The following is a 17,009-nucleotide window of genomic DNA, read 5'->3' on the forward strand; positions in this document are numbered from 1 at the left end:
CTGGCCTGCAAGTATGGTAATATGCCATATGGGTCTTAACAGTGACATCAAGAATTTGTCACTAGTCATCAATTCGCCAGTGAAGTGTTATGTGTAATCCGATTATCACAATGTCAACTGGATCACGCTTTTGAATTGTGCACCACGATCGAAATGATCGCAACACAAAGTCTATGGCATGTACTAGCAATTCCAAAAGGTGCGTGATCCAGTTACCAAGGGGTTACGTAACCAATTCACTGGCGAATAGAGACATATAGTCCACCCAGGAAACCATCACCAGCAAAGCATTTCAATTTCAGTACCATGCAAATTCAACCAAAGAGCAAGTTGTTGCAACAAGAGCAAGTTGTTGCAACAAATATAGTCAGGGTGATATGAAAGCATAAACAAGTCCTTATCAGAGGCGTAATCCCGGAATTACGGAAATGTAGCCAAAAAAAGTTCCGGAATTTTTTGACTTTTGATTTTTTTTACATTTCCGGAAATGGATGATGATAATTTGTCATAAAAAAAACTTTTTTTGGAGGGGATGATACCCTGCAGCCTATTCCCCGGACAGGCCCCCGTGCACTACCCCCCCCATGCACCCCCGCAATGCCGGAAATTTGGCGAGGTGCTCGCCTTTGGCTCGCATGTTTTTTATAGGGAGTGGATTGTTCTCACTTATGAGTATATCATTAACTCTTGTCATCTTCTTCCTCTATTTCCACTACAGCAACAAAAGAAGAGTGGTCGTTTAAGTAAAACAGGTGTGAATCTGCTGGTGCAAGTAACAGGGATCCTACGCAACCTAGCAGACTTGCCAGAAACAAGGGGTGACTTCCTCACTAGAGGTATCATACCAGAATTATGTCATATCATGGATGTGTACATAGCTGAAGGAGAACTTATGCTTAATGTATCAAGATTATTTAGGTAAGTTTTTGCCACAAGAGGAGTGTAATAGTTATGTGTTATTTTTGAAATATACAGTTTGCTCCTGAGATGGGTAAAATAAATGGATTTGACATAAAATGCTAAATTATATTTATAGCTGTTGAAGAAGTTTGATCAAAATCAGAATGGATCAAATTTATGAATGAAGGCCACAGAACACATTAGAACTGATTGAACCCTAGGAGGTTGCTGAAGACTGATTAATATTTTAAAGATCAAACGTAGGATGGTCAGTCAAATAGTGTCTGCAGAACAGACAGCTAAGGTGGACTCAGTTCACATCATAATAAGTCATGTGATTGGCTAATAATGCTTGAAAATGGTGAGTCCCTTGAACAATTCATTTTAATTGATTTCAATAATTGAAACACCTACAGCCATATGTGACATGATCTGGTCCATGGGGGCCAAAGGAAGCATTTTTGAAAATTGAGTTGCTGTAATTATTACATTATACATATAATAGGGTATCATTTACTGAAAACACCAAAGGTCTAGCATACTTGGTTCTAAAGTTATGAATTTTTTTGAAGTCTATTTTCTTATGTAATTTATTGTTTTTTACTCCATATTTTTACCTTTATCTCGGCTTCAAATTTGCCGCCTTTGGCCCCATGGACCAGATCGTGTCACATATGTGACATGATCAAGGGAAATGAGTCGCATGTCGCTAATATTGATTTTGAGATATTGGCAAAGAAAGTGTTCGAATTCTTTTGTTTTGCATTGTTTTCAGTGATTGATAAATTGATGTAACTTCGCAAAGGAAAGTCGTATCACCACAACATAGGGGTTTCAGTTTCTGAAAGCTCTGAATGTCCTCTTTAGGAATAAATGTAAAATTCATTTTTGACCAGGGTCGACATGTGACTAATTCCCCTTGATCATGTCACATATTTGTTTGTCAAATTACAAATTCATGAGTTGTATCTTTGTTTATATTTCAGTAAGCTGACATTAAGTCAAGACTGTTGTAGTGCCCTAGTGGATGAGGCCACCTGTTTCCAGTGTTTACTGAACCTCTTAGACAAGTACCCTGAACGTAGTGACATCACTGTCAGAGTGTGCTTCATATTGGGTAATCTAACGGTCAGGAATGATGACTGTCGATACTGTCTATTTAATGCGCCCAATGCTATGGACATCTTGGTGTCTGTGTTTAGGGGTTACTTTGCCAAAGATTTAAAGGTAAGATAACAGATTGTTTTTACTTGTTCAAGTGTAATTTTGTATTGTATACTTGATTCTTGTTGGTCTGTGTTTTACACCTCTGTAGAGGGACAGGTCTCGAGTTCAATTCCACAACCATTCATTATACCTATCACCTTTTATTATTGTATTATCATGAGAAATGCCCTGTGAAGGCTTCTTGGTGGACAGAATTTTATTTAAATAAGTATGAGTGACGTAGTATTTGATAGGGTCTATATTTCTTGTCAGGAAGATAACAAAGTGAATTACTAAACGCTCCCCTAAGTAGCGCCCCATGTGAACTTTTCTAACTTACATCTGTTTAATCATCCCCTTTTAATATGTGACATGATCAAGGGGAATGAGTCGGATGTCACATATATTGTTTTTTAAGATATTGGCAAAAACAGTGTTCAATTTTTTTTGTTTTATATTGTTTTCAGTCCAATTCTGATGGGGTTTGCATCAAAATGAAGTATTCGTAAACTGCAAGAAAATGACGTAAAAAGCTTCAAATTGAAAATTGCCGACATGTGACTCATTCCCCTTGATCATGTCACATATACTTTAAGTATAAAAATGTTTTAAAAAAGCTAGATGAATCACTGATAAGAATCATATTGAGAGTTGTAATTGCTGTGACATTTTGTTCTATGTATTATTTCTGTTTCCTTGAACTGCAAAATTTTGTATCAAAAATGTCCAGTTAGACTTTCAAAATATGGTTGTTATTAATTGTCACTTTCAGACGACTTACTGAAGCACCTGGGGGCACTAATTAGGTAAAATACAGTACTAAAATTGATCAATTATGACCTTTTTGTTGCATTTGTTAAGAGAAGTTGAAATTGCCTTCAATTTCTGGCGTAGTGCACGTTAGAATATGACTGTTGCCAGGTCAACAGGCTCACACATTCTTTTTTACGAACCACTGTTCGAAATGATCACAACACAAAGCATATGGTGTATCATAATTCGGAATAGGTGTATGAGCCCAGGCTTGAACCAGTAACCAATGGTTACTAACGTGCACTACGACAGTGAATAGCCTTGTGAAATATGGTACCTATAATAACTTGATATCTTGGCACTTCTTTTGTATATAGGGGTTACGGGAGACACCGCAGGAATCAAATTCAAGGAGTTCCTCAGGAGAGAATAGTCCTAGTATCAACAAGACAGAAGATGTTCTGATTAAATTGATACGGATTATAGCTAACCTATCTATCAACCAAGATATAGGACCACTGATAGCAGCTAATGAAACATGTGTAGATCTCGGTGATGCCAAATTTTAGGTAAGTGAAATAGATGCTAAAAACGGCAGACAGTTATTATAAAGATTATCTTATATTAGTTTTGTTTTATTATAGGGCAGCGAAGAATACTTTACATATTTTGGTTCCAAATGTATTTTTTGACATTTTGAATGTTTTTTTAATGAGATTTGACTTTTTTTTATTTTCATGGATTTGGAGAGTCCTTGACCTAGAGCCAAGTAGTGTAATCATTTGTGGTTGATTTATTGTCACTTTTATAATGAGCAGTGAGTAACTGTTACTATGCAGTAGCAAAGCAAATTTATGTGTACATATATTTATGTTAGATACTTTTTCCATAATGGTCATTACTTAAAAAGTATTCTTGTTTAACCCAGGATGATCAATGATTATTATTATTCCTGCAATAAAATGTTGCACAGGACTATGCAGATATTCACAGATCATAAAATCGTCGGCTGTATTCCATAGTGGTTTATAGTGATTTTTGGTCATTTTTTTGAAAATTGGCACATATGTTTTTAATGATGTTCTCTTTCATTTTTCTAAGTCTCATCAGTCATAATTAGCTAATTAATTAGTAATTAATTAATTAAATGTATGTATAGTTACAAAGTGACATTTTTGTATTCCATAGTGGCGATCGATTCATACGCCACTTTTTTATACACATTTTATAATTATGAAATATCGGCAAAAATGAAAAACATCGTATGTCATAGTGGCGTACAAGTATCGGACCTATACGCCACTATGGAATACAAACGACGAAAAGTAACGCCATAGGGATTACACGGCGACCGAGGTGCGTACGGTTAACGTTAGGTTAGGGTATTGCGTTTTGTTTGTTTTCCATAGTGACGTATAGTTTTATTTTCAGTTTGCCAGCAATAGTATGTATTTATTTCTTTTGAAAAATATATAACAATAAAATCTATTTAGTTTACTACAGAAATTTCACATCATTTACAAAATAAAATGAATGTCTGATTTACACAACTCGATTTTAAATTGGCATTTCTTCAAACCCGATTTTCTCGAAAAGTTGTTTATTCGGCGCCCCACTATACGCCACTATGGAATACAGACGATTTAAATGCTCTGTGATGATTAGAGTGTAATAATGGATTGACCTGAAACTTGGCACAGTGATATATATCTTGATGATATTTTGTGCTGCGTATATTCTATGTTTGTAAATGAATTCTAAGAGCTCATTTGATATGCTTCAAAATGTCCTTTAATAATGTCATTTTATCTACTCTACTTTGTTTCTGATGACAAACTGACATCAAACTTGATATGATATTTTGCCTTTAATGTGTATTTTGTTTCTTTCATAATATTTGTTGTGTTTCTTGTATCATTCGATTCAGCGTTTGGCCCGCGATGTTGTACATGTTAATAAAATCATATCATATCATGAGGATAGCATGCTTGACCTATGGTGCTGTAAAGTTTTCTTTTGCTGCTGCTATCATTGCGAATGAGTTTTTCTTTGGTAATAGCATGTTATACATTGATGTATTCTTGTTACAGATTATAAAGATATCAATATAAGTGAGGAGTTAGTATTGAATGCTGTGATCACCATCAATAACCTGTCTTATTACAACATACCAGGCAGTGCTATTACAGAAAGGCAGATGGATATATCTAGATGTAAGTAAAAAGAATTCATACTCCACATCACATACCACACAGTGTCATCGCCCCGATATCTTCATGGCAGAAATCGCCATGGTAGGTTGAATCCACAGCCACCCATGGCCATTTTGTTCCGACCTTTGAGACGCATAATTAGCCGAGGGACATGACTAAGGCTATTCACAATAGCCGGGTAATTGATTTCTCTGTGCGTGAGCTAGCTAACGACTATCATATATGTTCAACACGTATATTCAAGTGCAAGGAACCAGATCTGGATTCTTCAGACGAAATCATTTACGGAGATATTCATCATTTTCTACCCCGGTATCCAAAGATTTTCGCCTGAATATCAAAATCGTGCATGGCACATTCACATGTATTGATCCCGGGTATTTATTTTAGTATCTCTGCTGTACCAAGTAATTATTAGTCAGGCGATGTCGGTGTGTACCATCTGGTAAAGAAATGCGGTTTCTGAGAAAATTGTCAAAGATACCTCTTCATATTTTGTGGTGTTAGATTTTGAATGTTAATTGTGAAAGAAAAACATTTCAAAATACTCATTAGCTACCAGAAGAGCCTAACCTAACCATATATTAAAATGATTGTAAAATTGACATTGCGTATGTGGACATAAAACAATGTGTCAAAAAAGTACTTAAAATGATTGGACTGTTGTAATGTTGATTATATGTCGTGAATGGATTTAGAAGGATCATTATATATATTTTTCAGAGTAGGGTTTGTCATGTTGCTTTGTCCTATTTGGTCTGTGGATACAGACAACAAGGTGTTGGCAGGGAGATTGAATGATATTAGAGTCTTTAGTTTTATCTTGGAATTTAGCACTCTCAACAGATTAAAAATCTCTTTCATTTGCTTTCTACGATATCCAGGAAGTTAATGTATTTGTGAACTTGTAAGACAATGTTATTAAAGGTCCTTGACCCGATCGACAGCCTTCATCAAAACAGATCTTCATCAAAACTATGATTTTGGTATCAGAAGAAATCTAACGCCTGAGATATTTTTTGTTTAAATATTGTGAACAAAAACGTGGTGAATTGTGGTAACCACAACGGAAGTGTATGTATTATCCTATTGGGAATTGTTACTACTGGAGCAATACAACACAAAATTTGGAAACATTGGCTCAATGGTAGGCTTTAAGATAGAAAACAGAACATAAAAAATCTGACCACGCCTCTCTATTAGAATTTTCGTGCATCATACAATATTTCTATGTTAATTTGTTTTGTTGCAGTACTATTAAAATTACTGATGACAGACAATATGGCTGGAATGATTGAAGCATCCAGGGTGTTTGGTAATTTATCACGTGCTATTGAAGTTAGAGATTATATCACTAATAAGAAAGGTAAGCAAATCACTCTACAGGTTGTTTTAAAATTATTGGTACCCATCAGGTTTTGGTGTTTATTGACAAGCCTGCTTTTTCAATATGCAGCATTGCACCCTCTTGAAATGCACAGGACTTATGACCTTTTATAACATTCATCTATAAAATAAGGTAGCTCCTATGTTGCATTTTGATGTGGCAGTCTTGTCCATAATCACTGGATGCCATTACTAATCATTTTGATACACCCTGTATACAGTATGATATGAAGAATATTAGTATAATAGAGGAAGGGAAGCAGATAATATCACTATGAAATTTGCCTACAGGGTCTGATAATTGAGGGTGGTGTGATTGGACATCTATACTGAAATTGAACAAAATATTCTCATAAAATACATGTTTTTGTGTTCTTTGTGCTTGTTGACCCATCATATTTAACCATGTGAAATGTAGAGTGAAATTATGTTTCTTTAAGATTGTAAAAGCAGAAAATGTCTCTCTTTGACAGCATTAATGAACCTGTATCAAACCTCAAGATCTGAAAGTTGTCCGATACTATACTGTAAAAGTGCGATGGTATTGAACCGACCTCAATTATAACTTGCTCGTTGACAATTAGAATCACACCTGAAGGTACTTGCAACAGATAAAAAAATATTGTCAAAATAACAGGAAAACTTTAAATTCAAGTTTTAACCACTGCAACTGGTCGAATGCGGATCATTGGGTAAATTGATGCACACTGATAAGAGTGTGTGCAATATGGTAATGCCTATTTGTGAAAAATACTGGTTATGAGACAGATGGACAAGCAACTTTGAAATCCAGCTAACAGGATCAGTGCCAAGATTCTAAACTTGTTATTCTTTTTATTATTATTCTATAGTTGATGAGATGATGATGACATTACTGGATGCTGGTAGTCGTGAGATAGTCTACACATCATGCGGTGTACTCATTAATCTTACAGCAGATGAACATAGGAGACCACTGCTTAAGCAGGAAGGGGGTATACAAAAGTAAGTGGGTAATGTGAAGATGGATTGTGAGCATAGGACTGAAACTTTGACTTTGTGAACCTATTAAAGCTGCAAATTTAGATTCCTTTGAACAACATGATATTTACAGAATAAATGCCTGGAATACACTACTTGGAGGTTAGCAAACAAGTTATGCTCAGAACCACTATGTGCAGACGATATCTCAAATATTCACTATAAGTTCCTACTTGTAATAATTTAAACTCCGTCTAAATCAAACTTGTATTTCTTGTACCTGTAATATAAATAAAACTTCATTGGTTTTATCAAAAGGCAAATGATTTTGTGACTTACTATGTGATGCAAACAAGGGGAGTGAGTCAATGTTGCCAATATTGATATTTTTTTTAGTTATTGGAAAAAAATTCTTTTGTTTCATACCGATTTCAGCAATTGATAAATTGCCGATAACTTGGTAGTCAATGGGATTAGTCTAGTTCTTAGACACATCTGATTGGACAATCGCAAGATTTTGGGTGTCATCTATCAGGCTGTAGATGACCCCACATCATCATTAGTGTTGATAACGCATAACACGCTTGTAGAGGTGTGGGCATGTATCGCAGTGTATGCGTAGACGAAGTGCGGAAATACGTGCACCCCATAGCAGTACGCGCAAACAATAGGAATGTTCCAATATTGGCAGGCAGTTCCAATATTAGGTAAAAGCAACAACTTGGAATTGAATAGAATCATTTCCCTTGATCGTGCCACACATGTTACAAAATAACAAAACTAAAGATTGAAACCCTGGATATTCATGACTTGTATTACTTGTGTTTTAATTTGACTAATTTCTTGTCTTTAGGTTAATAGAAGTAATGCGTGATTTTGGGCGTAGTGACTGGCAGCTTGCAGGTATGGTGTGTATGACATTATGGAATTACAGTGAGAAGATAGAGAGTTCTGTGGAAACCTTTGGTGAACAGGAGACTGCTGATCTGATAGATCTACTGGTAGATCTTCTTGGTAAGAGTATGGCTCGTATTTCTTACCCTTTGGAAGGCATTTACATAAGAGATTGAAATTCATTTTAGATATAGTTCCTGCTGTAGGTAGTTGGCTAATGCAGTCATTCTGCAAGGATTGTAGACCTTTCAAGATTTGATCTGGCTAGCATTGAATACAATTGTTTCACTACAGCATATTTACAATAAACCCTTTGGCAATCAATCACAATAATTTCGAAACAGTGTGCATTGTGGGTATTATGCATGGGCAATGAACTATGGAATCCACACAGTATTTCAGTGGCGGTGAACTTTTTGCACTTTGTAAAAAATACTTTATACTTTTTTTTTTGCATAATATTTTATCTTGCACTGATGAAGTTCTTTGACTATAACAAAATTCAGTCACGCACCATAAGAATTTAGTTTATTTGATAAAACAAAGATTTTTTCTCTCCATCTTACTGTTTTAGATGAAGAAACAGCCTTGGATACTCCAGAGAATGCCGACTGGGATGAAGAAACTCAGGACTTCATGAGGTCATATTGGCACTCTGAATTTTGTCCTGTTGCTTCTCAGTTGCTGCAAAGAGTGGAGCGATGTCAGTCGGCGTTGGTACCTATTGGGGATGAGAGCTAGAGGGTGCTTCAACCATGTACGGTGTAACTTACGACCCTCGCTCAACAGGTCAAGTTATCTGATATGCATGCCTAGTGCTCGGGTTTTTAAATATTCCCAGACTGGCTGAGTGATCCAGGTAATTTGCCTAATTCAGGAGGGTTGTGTTGCAACTTGGGGCTTCCATCATGAATTGCCTGGCAATGGTACATCTGCAACATGAAAGTGAGAATCGATTCTTGAACAGACCTTATAGAATGGATGAAGAGATTTGCCCCGTGATAGGAATCAGTTGATGAATCATTTTACTGGCTGATTCAGTGAAGTGTCATTGCATGCCCCACTCTCTTTCCTTGTGATAATCATTTGTGCACTAATGAACATTTCATTTCCTTAATCTTGCTTATCTTTCAATTCCTTGCAAAAACCATGTTAAAGTTATCATTACTGACCTTTTGTATTCATCGATGTTATAGACAAACTAAGCCAAATCAATTCACAGCAGTACTTGTTCCCATCAAAGAAATGAATTCAGTAACCTTGTTAGATCAACAAAATACCAATAACAAGCTTCAGTGATAGAATGAATAGCCATATGTGACCCCTCAGCACAACTGAGCCCGGATATCGCCAGTGCTACTATTCAGATATGCTCCATCGAACTTAACAAATAAAACAAAGGATTTATTGACTGTTTTATTGATTTTTCACTACTTAAATGTCAAGTACTATAGACATGATATACATCATTTTAAAGCTAATTTCAAGCAGAATATTTTGGTTGAATATCTCAAAAATGATGATTGGCGACTTCAGGGCTCAGTTGTGCCGAGGGGTCACATATAAGAGTTCATTTACACGGTTTCACAAAGGGGCAGAGACAGGTGTGTAGTCCATTTGTGACTGGAAAAGGATTTATTTCCAGAATTGTCAGATGCATCTTAGAGAGTGCAATATTAATGATAACCAAGACATCAGAAACACTTAACCCTCATGTTTGAAAGGTGATGAAATGGAGCTTGTGACTTGATCATTTTGCCCATTTTGAAATAATGTTGAAGGATGTAGTATACATTAGGAATTTTCGTATCTCTTACAAATAAATCCCTGCCAGGAACTAGGTAGTAGTCAAAAGGAACCACTTGTGTATGCCTTGATGTACAAATGGGGATACTTTTGCAGTGTTCGATTTTCATCTATTTTTTTGTGTAGCAAAAATTGCTACTCACTCTCAGATTTGAGTAGCATTCCAAAATTTTGAGTAGCATTTTTTTTCACCATTTTTATCATTTTTTGTATTTTCTTGTCTTCTCACAGATTACTTTATGCTTTAAAAAATAGACAAAAATCAAACACTGGATACCATCTTAGGCTCTCCGCTCTTATCTATATTGGAAAAGAGAAAGGTCTCACCTTCTTGGAAAATCCACTTAAGAATAACAATACAATTGGCAGTTAGTCACAATGGGTGGCAAACAGAATTAACAGATGACACATTTACTGGGACCTTCATTCTTTAATCTTTATTTCTTTCCATATATATAATTTGGACGCTTAAATTCACATGGCTAATCAAGTATTTTGCGTCCATGTCACATGCATTTGGACGCAGACAAAACTTCGAAATTTTATCCTTAATTGATGATAAAAATAAGGAATTTTTATTCTTTTATATTTTTAAGATAATAAAAGCCCCACAATTTTGACCCACCTGCTGAGAATTGAAGTAAATTCTGCAATATTTGTAAATGCAACGTCAGGAAATCGTGCACTTTTTGCATGCTTTCCGAGCGATCGCTGTACAGCTGTTTGATCACATGGCCTGGGGAAGTCCCGATTGATTTGTTTACAACGACGACGTGCGCTAATGTGCGGTGTTTATTTAATTATTTATCACAACCTGACAATATTCAATTTTTAATATTTTAAGTTTATTTTCTCATAAATAATCTAGGTTTCCTTTATTAGTATTATTGTTACGATGAATAAAAGCAATTTTAAAGACAAAATCCAAATGATAACCCTTTTTAGTATTATTTGTGGCAGCGCGTGTTTTAGTTTTTGTAGCATCAACAGCACGTTAATTTAAAAATAGAAACGCGGAAGTGAAATTACGAACGAAAATTGCTCAAGATTGACAGACTTTGCTCATGTTTTTGCACCTGTTTTTGACCACGTTTCGGACCAAAACTGACACAGAAATGAGAAAAATTATCATAGCGAATGGAGATGGAATATCACGGCGAAAATGCACTTTTATTTTTTTTTAAACAATCGACATCACGGTTGCAAGTAGGCATTTTCCCCCGATATTTTTGGATCGCATTTTTTTGCTACAGGTCTGTGTAGTTGAGTAGCAGCTTGTAAAAAATGACTCGCATTTTGCGATGCGAATCCAGGTAAATCGAACGCTGTACTTTTGAATGACCCTTGGGTAGATAAAGACAAGATATGGTTAATACTTGGCACTGTATTTCATGATTTCAACTGTTTGTACAGTTAAAATGACAGATTACGATTTTTGTTTCCACAGAAATAAAAACGTTCAAAACTGTCTTGCTATACAGTATGATGAACTTGATATGCAACTGATTAACCAGGGGGGCAATTGTTAGCATCAAAGTTACATGTGATATGTAAGATTTGTAGGAAACATAAGCATTGTGTAGCAGGAAGAATAAAATGTGCCCACTCCTACCCATTTCTACCCTTGTTCCCAGCTGGTAATCATACAGATAGTAAATTTCACTTGAGTGACTGCACTAGATCTAGATCCATTGAAATAAATTGCCCAACTGTACAATGTTCCTTCTTTCCAAATCCCGTATGTGACATTTATTGGGCAAAAGTACTTGTTTGGTGTATTGTTAATAGAACTCTAGTGACAAGTTGTGTGCCTGGTTTGATGTTGAGCATAGTGCAAACTTTTCACCTTTGTTAGTTTTTAACAAGAGCACTGAACAAATTTATCTTAGTATAAAGATGTTCTTGGCCTGGCAACTATTTACTGGTTTCTCACCATCTCCCATGATACACTAGGATCCACAACATGCTCATCTATCAGGGTACAGTTCTTTAACCCCAATACATTTGTACATTCATTGAACGACCTTTAAAAATCTGTGTACAAAAACTCATACTCAGCAACTCTAGGTCAAATTTTGGACTATGATTGTTGAATTGAGGTTATTGAACTATGCCATTGGGATGAGGCCATTGTGGTCCATAGTGATACCCATGAGTCAACCTAACACCGGCAGAGAGAAATTTGATTGACTCTTCGATAAATGTGTGCAGTGTGCAAGGCATCAAGAGTATAGGCTACCGTTATATTGTAAAACTATAAGTGTATTCAGTGCATATTGTGCCTATTACGTTACCATAATTAATGTAGCCAGTGTATTCAGTGCATATTGTGCCTCTAATATTACCATTGAATTGACCTATGACCATGTCAAATTGATTATTGTCAGTTTTCAGATAATTATATAAAGTAATCAAGGTTTGTTCAACAGGTGAACAAGAAGCTGTGCTTAGTAAAACTACACAGATGTATGCAATTTTACTAATAATTTGCGATATGGTTTTAAAGAGGGAAGAAGTAAAGTGGCTTTCATTTGATACAAATGTTGCCTTTTTTATATCTGGGTTTAACTGTATTGATGTAACTGTACACTTGCATGAAGTGTTTGAAGTGTTACAGATAACAGATAATCTGGACTTGTCGCCATCGTTATTCAGGCAAGGAGGAAAATATAGGCGTATTAATGTATTTTCAAATTAGTTTCTGCTTGTGCATGACACTCTCAGACTAGGTGTTATTTATCATATAAGATATAAGATTTGACTTACACAATACCTACAGTCCTGGAAAAAAAAAAGTTGGCACAGGTGTACCAGACAATTAAAATGTGTGCCCTATCTAAATTCGAGAAGTGAAACATGCAATGTATATGAAGCACAGATTCCCCTCTGTATCTCGCCCTTTCCCACTTCACTTCTTTTAATGTTGGAGGGTCTCACAGACCTGTCAACAATATGGCTTAAATTTGTCCAACATTGAATTTGTGGAGCGGAAACAGATTCTCCAAATGACAGTCAAAGTGTGTCAATATTTGTCCATGATTTAAGATACTTGAGATGAGTTTCTGTATGCTGTTGACAAAGACCTGAATACCCAAACATTTTCCTCCATGACTGATGGCGCAAATTATACAGTGCAGTATACGACTATACGTGGTATAGGCAGTCTCTGTTATATATTTCTGTTCGTACTGCACACTTCTGAATGTTCTGTTGTGTATTAATATTTCTATTGTATGAATCTGTGCAACCATTATTATCAGCTGAGTGTAAATCTGCAATATTCTATTCAGTTCATTCTGAACTAGCTGAGACCCAAAATTGAGACCCTTCATTGTGCTGTAGGTTTTATTTACGATAGTTTACTTGGTTGATGAGAGAGCATCAATAGCCAAATTTACTGATAATTTAATATGATGCCATATTTACCTAATCTGTGATTCCATTTATCATTAGCATTATGTATGTGGTGTGATCATGCAAAATTAGTCTGAAGTCAAGTAATTCAATTTTCAGTTTTCTATATGATTGCATCAACCATTAGTAAAGCTACATTTGGCAGAAAACCCCATTGAAGTTGAATTTTAGTTCCAAAGATATGAACAGTTGAGGTGTTTCCAAAACAAATGGCAAGAAAAGAAATTATTTTCTTTCTTTGCCTATATCTGAAAATCAATATTTCCGATTCTCGACTGATTTTGCTTGATCACATTACATATACATTTATTTATTCAAATACCTTTTCCGTCCATTGCGTAGAAACGTTTAGGGAAACTAACAAGGTTTCTATTCACTTATGTGATATCCTTTATATAAAATATAAATATATTGGTACAATAGATGTAACTCAGTACTTGTACATTAGAGTTGGCTTAAGAAAAGCTGATCATTTTGAGCTGGGATCCTCAAGGTGGCTAGTCAAATGCTCTTATGAGCTAATGATGAAAAAACATGATAAGCATATTGTGGAACCTGTAAACCAAAAAATAAAGTTCATACCTTGGTTTATCAAAGGAATGTTGAACTCCAACAGGAAAAATTCTTTGGTATCATAGTTGTATGGTTTGAGTCTAAATTATTATCTATTCCAACTCCAGTGACCTCATTAATTTCTGTAGACCTTAAGAATGTACTGAAATAGGTGTTAAAATTTTACTTTGAAAAGTCAATATAACAGGGCTGCAATTGTAGTTATGACCCTCTGGTGAACATAGGCCTAATCCTACCTGGGACAGTATGCACGAGGTGTCACTGGAATTGAAACAGAGAGTAGTCTACTTCCAGTTTTTCTCATATATTTCTCATATATTCCTACTTATGTCTCCATGTTGATATTGATATTGATATTGATATTGAATGCAACCAAAATGAATCCTAATAATGTCACTTGAATTGAATTGATTTTCAGTTTTTGGCCAAAAGAAGCAGGTAAATTCATTTGTTTATCACTGTTTTCAGCAAATTGAAAATTTTACATTGGATTTCAGTTGATAACTAAGTCACTTTGCTTGCTTGATTACATCAAATAAAATGTTGGGTACTTCCGTCATAATTTTGGGAATATTCCATTAGTTGGCAGAGGAGGAAAATAAGCTGTTTGAATGCAGTGGAGAGTATGTAGAATGTAGACCTACATTTTAGGAAATTATTATAATTCTTTTCCCCTACTTAATATTGAAATCAGTAATTAAAAAGCTGTCTGCTGTGCAAACTGTCTGCCAAATCCTAATTCTAAAACTGTTTGATAATTATGCCCTTCATCTTGCCCTTGTCTTCCCCTTGAAATTACCTGCTTTACTTGTCTCGATGAGTGGATGACAAGAGAAAAGTGTATTTCACAATCTTACCCAATTGGAAACAATTAATTTCTGCTCTTAATTTCTGCTTTTTGCCATTGAAATATCTCAATAATTGTCCTTCTGTATGCAAAGTACACTTTGTGTATATCATCATAGATATTTTATTTGGTTCATTGTGTACAATGTATATACTATATACTATTGAAGTCATTATATAACCCTTCCACTGGCATGGTTGATTCCATGGCACAAACTTAAAAACAGTAATTTGATGTGGTTTGTGTATGAGATTCATAATATTAGGAAATAAATTGATCTTGTGCAAATTACGTAGTCTGGTTGCATATTTGTATCATGCCTGTAATCAATTTAGGCTGTAATGATGTGATCGAATTGGGAGGGTCTTTAACCCCATGAGAACTACCTGCTGATTGGCCAAAAAGAAGTTTTCATTATCAATTGGTGCAATCAGCAACATTGTTAGAATAATTTCACCACACAAAAAAATTGAGGTAAATTATTTGCAAAGCTCCATTCTGATTGGTGATTAAAGTGAAGATATCATAATTGACCAATCAGAGGCAATGTTAGATCGGCAGGTAGTGCTCAGGGGGTTAAAGCATGTATAAGTAACACATTCGGGAGATATCATATACTGTATATGTGTGGTCAAGGTATCACATTAAAAATACAGGGTACGTACATGATACTGCAGGGTTTGTACATACTTGCTCACGCCTGTGTTCTGCTCTTTTGTAATGTCAGAATATTTTTTTATTTAGATGATTGATTTCTTTTGTATATCTTGCTTGACAAGGAAATTATGATTTGCTTTCTGAATATTTTGCTTATCAGTTTTAACAAAAAGTACACAAGTTACAGCTTTTAATTTATTTTGATTAAAACTTACATTATTATCAGTTATGCTAGATTTTGATTCATGGTTTTAAACAGGAAGCTCCACCCGAGCAGTTCTTCTGGTTTGAACCAAACATGCCTTGTTATCAAATTAATCAGTGACAATGTTATCTCTGTGCTAATTGATGCAATAACAGTAAAACATCAACTAGCATCTGTCAAATTCAGAGATAATCTTGTCACTGATTAATTTGATTACCATGCAGGCAGGTTTGGTTTACCCCAGAAGAACTGCTCTGGTGTGGCTTCCTCTTTAAATGAAAGGAATGACAGGCCATGGTCTCAAATGTAATTTGGCATTTTGTTGTCCGGTAGTTTGTAGGACTAACGGTCTTAATGCCATTATCCAAAATTGTATTTCAAGTACTTTATTTAACCTCAAAAATTAAATATCTTTATTAAAGACATCATTTTTGAAATCAAATGATGAACCAAAGAAGGTATTAATTTTTCTAAGTTTGAACAAGGGAGTGCTCTACACTTGTGATGTGATTTTATTTGAATTTTATCATGTGATTAGTAATGTGCATTTCACTTATGTTTATATAATATGTATACTTCATTATTTTGTATACTTTTCACACCTTGATACAATTGCTTACGAGTGTTGAAGATTATTACCGGCTCGTAATTGGAATAATGCATTTTTTTATAAAGAGAGGGTGGTTTGTATTTGTACTATCACATGAATGTGAGCAGTTGATATTTCTTTTATATCACTCGTACATAAATCATAGAGTTCATAGCCCATACCCCGAGAACCGCTCAAACCCAGTGACCGTTTGGGTAAATCGCTGAGTTTTTACAGTTCTCGGGTGTAGCATTTGTTAGGGATTGCCAGTCAAAAGACCATAAGATGTCCACCTTTACTTTCATATAACAAACTACATCTTTCTCATATTGATGAATTTATGACTGTTCTCACAACATCTTTCTCCTCATCATCAAATTTTACACTCATAGACAGTTAATATTTGTATACTATTGACCCAATCAAATTACTAGAATCTAGGGATGAGTTACAGCTCCGGTAATTTCCAATTGAGTATTGGCAGCAATGATATGAACTACATAATGTAGTCAAATTAATAACTTGACTGCTCGGTGCCAGAAGTGGGTAAGTGCAATAGCTGCCCTGTGAACATTTTGCAAATTACACACAGTATATTGTACTCAT

The 17,009-nt window shown here is 35.2% G+C and overlaps 1 protein-coding gene across 1 annotated transcript in view; it reads left to right on the forward strand.

The window, feature by feature from the left end:
- The window catches only part of LOC140156930 (armadillo repeat-containing protein 2-like), a 31,631-nt gene extending 21,401 nt beyond the window's left edge, over positions 1–10,230 (forward strand). Inside the window, exons 11-18 of the mRNA XM_072179973.1 lie at positions 719–918; positions 1,887–2,127; positions 3,237–3,411; positions 4,950–5,072; positions 6,325–6,438; positions 7,310–7,442; positions 8,272–8,432; positions 8,887–10,230. Of these exons, the coding sequence (XP_072036074.1) occupies positions 719–918; positions 1,887–2,127; positions 3,237–3,411; positions 4,950–5,072; positions 6,325–6,438; positions 7,310–7,442; positions 8,272–8,432; positions 8,887–9,053 (1,314 nt within the window). The 3' untranslated portion in view covers positions 9,054–10,230. The remainder of the gene's footprint in view (positions 1–718; positions 919–1,886; positions 2,128–3,236; positions 3,412–4,949; positions 5,073–6,324; positions 6,439–7,309; positions 7,443–8,271; positions 8,433–8,886) is intronic.
- The last annotated feature ends 6,779 nt before the right edge of the window (positions 10,231–17,009 follow it).

This window comes from Amphiura filiformis, chromosome 7 (assembly GCF_039555335.1).
Source record: "Amphiura filiformis chromosome 7, Afil_fr2py, whole genome shotgun sequence".
Classification (NCBI taxonomy): Eukaryota; Metazoa; Echinodermata; class Ophiuroidea; order Amphilepidida; family Amphiuridae; genus Amphiura; species Amphiura filiformis.